The sequence below is a fragment of the Hippocampus zosterae genome, chromosome 2 (genome assembly GCF_025434085.1).
Source record: "Hippocampus zosterae strain Florida chromosome 2, ASM2543408v3, whole genome shotgun sequence".
Taxonomy (NCBI): Eukaryota; Metazoa; Chordata; class Actinopteri; order Syngnathiformes; family Syngnathidae; genus Hippocampus; species Hippocampus zosterae.
Window position 1 is genome coordinate 28066477 of NC_067452.1, and position 9594 is coordinate 28076070.

Here is a 9594-nt window from a genome sequence, read left to right on the forward strand (position 1 = left end):
GCCATTTGAACTGGGTAGACTTTTTATAGCCACTATATATCATTTAATGTGTTTTCGAACACAAATCCAGACAAAGTAAATCATGCCTGGACTTGTTCATCCAAGCTGAACAAGGTGTGAACTTATAGATTCAGCCTTCAGTGCGGTTTATCGGATGACTTACCCTGAAACATCAAGGGAACTGTGAAATTTGTGTTCTTCATAGAAAACCTCAAATCATTTGGATGCTTTTGCGTCAGGACCGCAGTTCCCCTGACACTTGGTGTTGTGATGTGGTTTCCTGTAAGAACTTGCGGTTTTGCAACTCAGCTTCTTCGAGGTCGTTCGTGATCTGACGCCACAAGATTGGATGTGAAACTTGTCCTAAGTGGTTCTTAAGATCACTTGACAAGATTGTGCGGCTGAGACGCGGTGATCTCAAAATCAGCACCTGCGGATCATCTCCAAGACGCAAAAGAAACATTTGTTCCTTGGTGTAACAAATCTGAGATTTAGCTTATTTAGGATGTGTTGGCTTGCTATTCACCTAAATTCTCAAACGTACGTGAGCCAAACATCTTAAAATTATAATGTGTGTAATTCTATAAGATTAATTGTTCATATTTTAACATTTGTCTTATTTTTCTTAATAAAACGTTTAGAAGTCTGATAACCAGATCAATTTGCTGGCTCATCAGTGATCCATAAGCGATAGCATATGTAGCTAAAAACGTGGCTTCAATTGAGCAAAATTTCACCGGAATTAAGATGACTGACAACCTCAGCTTTTTTTTGAGGTCGTATAATTCAGTTCAGAACAAACATTTTCAGGAAACGTAACATCAAATTTAAGAAGGAAATAGAAAAAGAAAAGTGACTATTAACGGGAAGCTACATAAAGTCGCATTTCAAGCGATATAGCTCAATAAAGCGCCACATATCAAAGTTGTTATTATGTTGGCGTTCACGATTACGCGTGTTCAATTAAGCGTCGAAAGCAAGCACGTTAAGATGTATAACTTTTGCTTGGATAGTTAAGTCTTATGACAATGAGCGTGACCCTGAAACGGTCTGTTTTGGCGCATCATTAGATTAGTGGGACTTGAACAAGATATCCATTTATTTTTAGACTAGCGTTCAGAAACAAATAATGCAATTGAATGATACATCTAATCATATGTATTGAAAATTGAAGACACAATGACTTAGATTTGATCGCATTTGGTTTCTGGTCACCTTTGCCTCAAGAAATGAAAGATAACACTCGATTGACATCGATGATTAGAATTTTGAGACCCAAACGAGGCTGCTGTGTTTATTACGTGTTTATTTTGTCAAATTCCATCATAAAATAGTACAGAAGCATGTACAGACCACCCAAAATATTCCAAAAAGAACACAATAGACAAACAAAAGAACTACGTCTACAAAATGTCCCTGCCAAACAGATTGTGAATGAGTGGGAAAAATCCTTCTCAGAATTTATTTATGCCGCTTGAGAAAATGTCCTTTGTATCAAATCCTCAAATGTTATGTGTCCTTTTTGTCCCGCCACCCCAACATCACTGCACATAATTATTACCAAAAGCCTCAGAGTTATTGCATGACTCCAAAGAAATGCCCCTCTGATGTTCTTTGTGTGTCACAGCTAATTAAAGTGGGAACAAAATGCTGGCGAAGAAGAACAAGAAGGACTTTTTCAGAATGTTGCTTCTCCAAGTGAACTTCAACCCTCCGAGGACACACTTGGAAAGATGAATTCGGCCACAAAGGAACCGCATGGTAAATATTGTACAACGTACTTGATATTATTCGACTGTGTCATGTCGAAAAATGTATTGTGTGTGGCTTTAATGTACAACAGATGTAGGGAAAGATCACATTCAAGATCTCGCTCGCAACAAAACTACACGTTGTATAAACATCTACCAAAAAAAAATAAAAACGGGCTGGGGTGGGGGTTGGTTTGTCATTTTTCCCAGCACAGACAAAACCACAAATTCCCGTTATGCTCTGCAGTAAAACGGCTAATCTAGCTGTAAGGAGAATCTTTTCTTGCTTTGATCGTAGTCGATCTTGTAACAGATTCGCCGGGTCATTCTCAATTAGTCGCATTCATAATGCAAAAACGTTACACAAAGTCACCTTCTGAGGAAGAGCGGGAGATGTTCATATTGATCAAATTGCTTGGTAGCTAAACTTGGCATAAAGTTTGCATTAAATGATGAGAATTCCGCTACAAATCAGTTGAGAGTCAAGGTGCAGGAAAATGATTCAATTTAAATGTGTAGATCATACACATTAGCAAATTAGCATATGCGGTGCTGTCCCGAGCATCACAAGTCCATACCAACACAGAGGCAATGGACTTCTGACAAAATAAATTACTCATTTTTCAACATGAAGCCCATTTGATGTTGTTTGCCTATGACGTATAGTTATTCACATATTCATCTTGAAGATGAAATGTTGAGAATATCCTGCAATTTCCATTCAAATGCACTGATCATGTGTGGAGATAAGATTTTTTTTTAATCATCACAGCTTAGAGACGTAGCTCGACCAAGGTAAATAAAGCAAATAAATCCTCAACTCTTTATATAAAATAAAACAACAAAAAAAAAGTCAGCCCTTTTAAAAGTAAGGACGTTTTGATTTCAAATTCTATACAGCAAACATATTAAACCCAGTGCAAAGAGAACATTTCATACTTCAATTTCCCCTTCACAGAATCGCGCATCAACTCGATAATAAGTATTATGCACGGTTAACGTCTACATCAAATCGGGCATTCCAAATGTCGCACATGCTATCAAAACAACCATTAAAAATGGGGAGCTTTAGACGTCACATTCTCCTCTTTGAATGATATGATGTGAAGCCAGACAGCGAAATGTGGCTCACGCTGGAATATAATGTTGCATGCACGCCCTACTAATTTTACCTTATGGATTAGCATGAGAAACGAGTGCCAATGTTAACAGTGTGGTTTACAGGCCATGAACAAAACATGGAAATAATCACCGGCCTTGTATCATCTGTACTTCCATGTTTTTGTTGTACTGCTTTCATATTGTGGCCAATTCTGGCTTGTACTCCCAAAAAAAAAAGGAAAAAACCTAATCCCAGAGCTGATTGTGATCATGGAATTTGAACGTTTCCATGATCTACGCATCGGGGCCTGAAGCTCCATCTTTTTTGTTGCATACAGCTAAACAAGAGACATGTTTGAGAAGTCTACTGATTAAAAGGAAAGACTTCCAAATCCGCACAAGGGTCACATTTGCCAAAAGACATGTTGGCTCCAAGCGAGGAAATAAGAAATATATCACAAGTCTCGCTCAGGAACAAACGTAAAGCCATCTTGTAAAACATCTGAATAGCTTGTGGGAGACCTCAGTGATCCACCCCGGCTTTGTGGCCGAGGCTTTCCCGGAAACACGCGCATGGAGGTTGGATCGAGTTCTCCCATGAGCCCCCTTTTCTCCCTAGTTTGGCCTTCATGCGGCCATTAAATAAGCACCTTCCATTCATCTCAACCTCATCAAGACCGCAAGGTATTTAACTTTGACCTTGAAATGTGTCTTCCAGTTTGACGGTGAAGTCTTCCAGTTAATTCGTGGTACTCTCCAGTGTGACATTGTCACCTCTGAAACCACCGCACCTGAATTATGAATGTATAAACACGTCCATCTTTTAGATTATCAAAGTTCAGGGGTTGAAATCCCTTATTCAAAGAGATCAAAAATGAGATTGACTCACAAGTGCTAATGTTGTGACATATTGGGCCACTCTGCTGTTAACTCGAAACACAGCTAGCACATTTGTAGCCAAGGAATGCATTCCATTTTTAAGTATTTACTGCTGAGTGACTTCTTTACCAGTATTTTGTTTTAAACCGGCGCATTTTTTTTCTAATCCATGTTCCTTTGTGTTTTAATCGGGATCACGTGGGTTTAAGCAAGACAAAGAGTTGAGCCAACGTCGAAGCGTAACACGTCCCATCAACGTTTCAAATGAATCCAAACCACACTCAGGTCCATCCACAAATTTAAGTGTTAGCCAGTGATACATGCACTGTAATAGACGGCACTGCTAGCATCAGAGAGAGCAGATATAAGAGGGCTGACTCCTTCTTCGCTGCCGCCATCTCTGTCAACGCTGCTAACGCTACCGCTACCGCGCCAGACCAGAACTTTGGACCCAACCCCACCTTGTCCAAAGGCCTCCTCTCGGGTTCTTGCCATATTTACGTACTGGTCCAATTCATGCCTGTCCACCTCTGACCAGAATTCAGCCGAAGAAGACGGCCCCAGATGAGCAGCCGAGTCAGAATTGGATGGGTCTGCTATGTGCACAGGAGGGAGGAAAGATGAGCAGGAATTGGGGGAGGGCTCAGGAGGAGGTGAAAGCTGGCCCAAGTGAGTCGGGGGGAAATTGGAGGCTGCGCTACCATACATTTGGCCGTAGTAGCCGATAGGAAGGGAGCCTTGGTGCGGCTTAACTGTCTCATGGAGGCTGATTGAAGACTGGGGATAGGACAAGGAGTCATGGGAAGGTGGCGGGCATTTCATGGGACTCCTCAAGGTGATATGGCGGCCTGATGTTTGCGCTGGGTTCATCCGAGAACCGTTTGAAGGAATCGGGCTCATGCTTGAAGCCATGTTTGATTCGACCGAAGCCATTCTGGGATTCCGACCAGCACTCACCCCCACATTCATTCCTGGACTCCGGCTCTGTGCGGGCGTACCATGTATAGGGTTGTGGTGGTTGCCATAGTGATGGCTGTAATGCGGATTATGGTGGTGAGGATGGTGGTAGCTGGTCCAGCCTCCCATCCCTGCGTCCTCCTGCGCATGCTGGGGGAAGAAGACTGATTCAGTCGCACCGTTTTCCAGAACATCCAGAGGGGACATCTCCGGGGTGGGCAAGCCGTAGCTCTCCAGCTCTTGGTGCCCCGGTGCCTGGAGGTCCCTGAAGTGACCCAGAGAGGGCAGCAGGTGGTGGGAGTGGTGATGGTGGTGGTGAGGCACGTGTCCATACGGAGAGGTTCCAGAGCCACTTTCTCCGGGGACGATGCTAGGACCCATGCTATGGCTCTGAGCCAAGCTGTGAAGCAAGAGCCCCGGTTCGACACGCTTGAGTTTCTTTGTGGTCTTCTTGCGGCGAGGCCGATACTTGTAGTTTGGGTGATCCTGGAGGTGCTGAAGGCGGAGACGCTCTGCTTCCTCCACAAAAGGACGCTTTTCCGTAGAAGTCAATGCCTTCCACGACTGGCCTGATGGACATGGAGAGTAGAGAGTTAAAACTTGTTGTATTATTGACATGCTGAATGAGAAGCTTTTGGTTCAGGTGAAAGACCAGAACATGAGTTAAAGGTTTGGGGAATGAGGGTGGTTGGCCTTTGGAAAATTTCACGCCGGCAAAAAGAAGCTGAGAAAAAATAAGCAGAGTGGATCTCAGTGGGAAGTGTGGATTGAACTGTGAGCTCCTTGGCAAAATCAGCTGTTTTGTTGACCTGCTCATCCGCTCTCTTGCCATCAAGCTATCTGTCATCCGATTTCCTCCTTGACACTTTCACAAAAAATAGACCTGCTCTGAGCCTCACAGAGTAACCACACCACAACCACCAAGTGTCGGCTTGAGCGCTAGACGTAACATCAAAGTCCACATAAAGTGTAGACGAGCTAATCAACCGTTATGAAACTGACTAAATGATGGGGAAATTAACTCATTTTTTATTTGAAGATTTATAACAAGTACTGTGGGATGATGTGATAATTCTGCTGAATCAGTCGAACTTTTTCAACTTAACTATAAATTGAAGCAATTCAATTGACAAAGTACAATATAGTAAAGCAATTGAAGCAAACATACATATTCCAATTGAAAAGTGAAAAATCTATATCAGTGTAAATTATCTTTGAAGATGAAAATAGTAAAGAAAAGAACATTTTGTGCTGACATCTTTTAACTTTATTTTGGAGTTGTCGGAAAAAGTTGTCATTCTATGTGTCTCAAATAAAGAGACACCTCTCCAGTATGTATCGTTTCAAGTTGTGTATGAGGCCAGCAAGGATTCTTTCATTTAAATGTCAGCATTGAATGTGTTCGTTGAATGCCTTGCATCATCTCACAGAGGTGACACCCAGCAGTGCACCATATTTCATTTGCTGTCCCAACGCCAGCGGAGTTCCAGTTTGGAGCGGTTTTGCGGTCACTTTGGATCAAGCCTGTGACTAAACTCTGACATTTATGACATAATGACCACATGGACGCCGCACAAAGTTAATTGGTGCTCTGCTGCGACATTTTCGGCTCTTTGCAAGATAGAGAAACTACACAAAATCTTTATAATGACAGATGATTATTACATATTGTATTCGATCTATCCATCCATCTATCTATCTAGCTATTTATCTATATATATATATAAGGTATATATATATACAGTATATCTATATATGATTATATAAATATTGTTGTCATTTAAACCCATTTATATTCTACTGATCTATCTATCTATCTATCTATCTATCTATCTATCTATCTATCTATCTATCTATCTATCTATCTATCTATCTATCTATCTATCTATCTATCTATCTATCTATCTATCTATCTATCTATCTATCTATCTATCTATCTATCTATCTATCTATCTATCTATCTATCTATCTATCGATATATATAGAGATATATAGATTTAGATATATATATGTGACAGAAACACGTTTCCAGTTGAATGTGGAAATTGCTGTATCCTTCATTTGTTAAATGCTAAATCATTTGAGATGCAGCAAACAGCCATTAAGTGACAGCAGCATTACGCATGTAGTCATAAGTACATGCATGTGCCTTGGGAGACTTTCGTGCAAAAGTTCAGGGTGGGCATTTGCTCTTTTGACCGCATAAAACGTATTTTTAGTTGTTTTTTTTTTTTAATTCGAATATATTTAGAAAACGTAAATAAACTGAATGCAATAAACTACGTGGCTGTAATAATGTTTCGTATGGAGCATTACTGTACTCAGTACATACGATATACCATAAAAGTAGTTATCGTGTGAAAGTGTTTATTATTTTACACATGAAGTTGCCTGTGCCGAGTTTCTTAATACTGCGCTCAGAAATGCACTTTTCACTTCATAAAATGAAATGGGACCAGATGGTAGGAGACTAGTCAACCCCAGCCTTAAGTGTCTCCAAGTACGTAGGGAACAATTAAGTTAAAAACTATTTACTGTTTTGCAAAGAAAAAAGTGTTGAAACTGCTGAAAAAGATGTCACGTACCCTCGTGTGGTAAATTGTCGATATTAGTAACATTTTAAAAGGCTTTTACACCCAACTTTTCTGAGGTGGTGTTTGTCTTACCGAGCATCTTGCTGAGCACAGCGTTGTGAAGGTCTGGGTTCTGCAAGGCGAGTCGCTTCCTCTCATCTTTTGCCCATACCATGAAGGCATTCATGGGCCTACGGATCCTCTGCTCGCCCCCCAAACCCTTGCCATTGCCCGAGCCTCCCGCCAGATCTGGACTCAGGCCCCCTTCTGTGGCGAGCCCCCTGGGCTCTGCTCTCCTGGCGTGGTCACTGGGAGAGCTGCAGTCTCCTGAGATGTTCTGCTCAAACCCCATTTCAAGATCAGAAGCAGGACTTGGGGTCCTTGAGGCCCACGTCGGACTCACGAGAGACACCTGGCCGGGATGCAGCAGAGCCCCCCGAGACAAGCTGGGCTCAGTTAAATTCATTCCAGAACTGCTCTTGCTGACTACTTTGATTTTAGTCCAAGTGGAATACTGCAAAGGTCTGTCTCAGTTTGTTGGGTTGCAAAGTTTCAGGGAAAAGCACACACGCTTTCAGATGAAGGGGAGATGGATCGGGAGCGTGTGATGGATTTGGACCACAGATCCCGAGTACAAACATGGAGATCCGACAGGGGCGGGACAATGGGACAGAAACCAAAATATTCCTCAGAAGATATTCCACCAAGTCTCTGCTTTTCCTACTGCCTTCGTTTTGGAGCGACTGGTTTGCTGGTTCTGAGCCGTCTGACTCACTGGCTCGCATCTGTCCTTCCCGCTCGGAACTTTGGGAACTTGTGGCCAGAGTTCACCGACCCACGCTGAGCATATTTTTATATATGCATATGTGTATTCGCAGAGGAGCGCGCGCACACACACACACACTCAAGGCCAATGACACGCACTCATAGATGTGAATTTAACCAATGAGATGCTAGGAAACAGTGAGGGGAGGGAACCTGTATGCGTGTGTGTGTGTGTGTGTGTGTGTGTGTGTGTGTGTGTGTGTGAGTGAGTGAGTGAGTGAGTGAGTGAGGAAACTGATGGTCACAGAGGAGGAAAAGAGGGGGAGGCAAAGTTTTTAGGACCACCAGTACACCCCCTTTCTTCTGAGCACCCCCCAACCCACGCCCTGCTTTTCTCCATCCCTCACACACACACGCACACACACACACACACACACACACACACACACACACACACACACACACACACACACACACACACACACACACTCACACACACACCACGCATGCGCATATTCACACACACATTTACCCACACCCTGCCCGCTGTACAGGGAAGATGTAATCAGAGAGGTTCCATTGTTTGTGCCCAAACGAGAATTGACCGTGTCTCACACACTTCAGTACACACATTCAAGACACACACAAAAATTAGAAATGTTGGTGCGCGCAAACCCACACACACACACAAACTCTCTCACGGATGTATGTGCCTGCAGTGGAATCTGTCAAACGCCTTTGAAGTAGTATGATTTAGAATTCAACCAGCACTTATGCCATTGAAGTATGCCTGTAAAAAAAGCCAGAACATGATGACTCAGAAACCAATTGATGGAATTTCTATGACGAATTTTGAAATCAGATGTTTAGGATAATAGTTTGTTCGGCTATATTTCAAGAAAATGGGATTGGTAACAAAGAAAAAAAAGAAGCTCGCAATATCTCAGTTATTTTTCATTCCATATGGCAATTTCGAAAATTGGGACAGATTGGTTTGAACCATTGGAGTCGACGCACATGATTTGCTTTCAGGGGCCACAAAACATGATGTGGCCGGCCAAATCTGTCCCCTGGCCTTGAGGATGAAAACGGTGCACAATTTTATTTGAGTTTTTTGCTTTACTTTTTATGTGTTTTATGGATCAAAACAAAAGGATTCAAGTCATGGAAAAGACACCAAAGTGTGAGGTCACTTATTTGTGCGGTTAGGAATGTAGAACAGATTGTTAAACCACTGCCTGTGCAGTGATAACGGTTTCCTAATGGTGACAATTCGATCCTAGATCATCTGTATCCATTTTTGCCAATCTTGTATCAAGTGCCTGAGTGTGATTTCATACTTGTGTTAAAGTACTTTAACGGAAAATAATTTAGAATACCTCATAGCATACTACTTGAGTAAAATTATGAAAGTAGTTGCTATACTCAAAGTATCATTCGTTTTTTTCTGCTCATGAACATACTTCGGTAAGGGGAGGGGGTAAATGTGGGTTTTTTTTCATTTTGTTTAAAATAAGTGGTTGGAATTTTAATTGTGTTTGAATTAACTTCTGTGGCTTAAAGATCTT

The 9594-nt window shown here is 42.0% G+C and overlaps 1 protein-coding gene across 1 annotated transcript; it reads right to left on the minus strand.

The window, feature by feature from the left end:
• Window positions 1-1286: 1286 nt before the first annotated feature.
• Window positions 1287-8179, minus strand: sox18 (SRY-box transcription factor 18). The gene is made up of 2 exons (XM_052059481.1): window positions 7355-8179; window positions 1287-5257 (listed from the first exon to the last, which is right to left on the minus strand). The coding sequence occupies exons 1-2, from the start codon at window positions 7725-7727 to the stop codon at window positions 4038-4040; spliced, it is 1593 nt and encodes a 530-aa protein (XP_051915441.1). The 5' UTR covers window positions 7728-8179; the 3' UTR covers window positions 1287-4037.
• Between the last annotated feature and the right edge of the window lie 1415 nt (window positions 8180-9594).

Excerpts from the sequence above, each read along its gene's own strand:
- sox18 (XM_052059481.1), bottom strand. The coding sequence starts at position 7,727 with ATGAATTTAACTGAGCCCAGCTTGTCTCGGGGGGCTCTGCTGCATCCC. Across the intron at positions 5,258-7,354 it reads TGTGCTCAGCAAGATGCTCG|GCCAGTCGTGGAAGGCATTG; the intron begins GTAAGACAAACA and ends CATGTCCATCAG.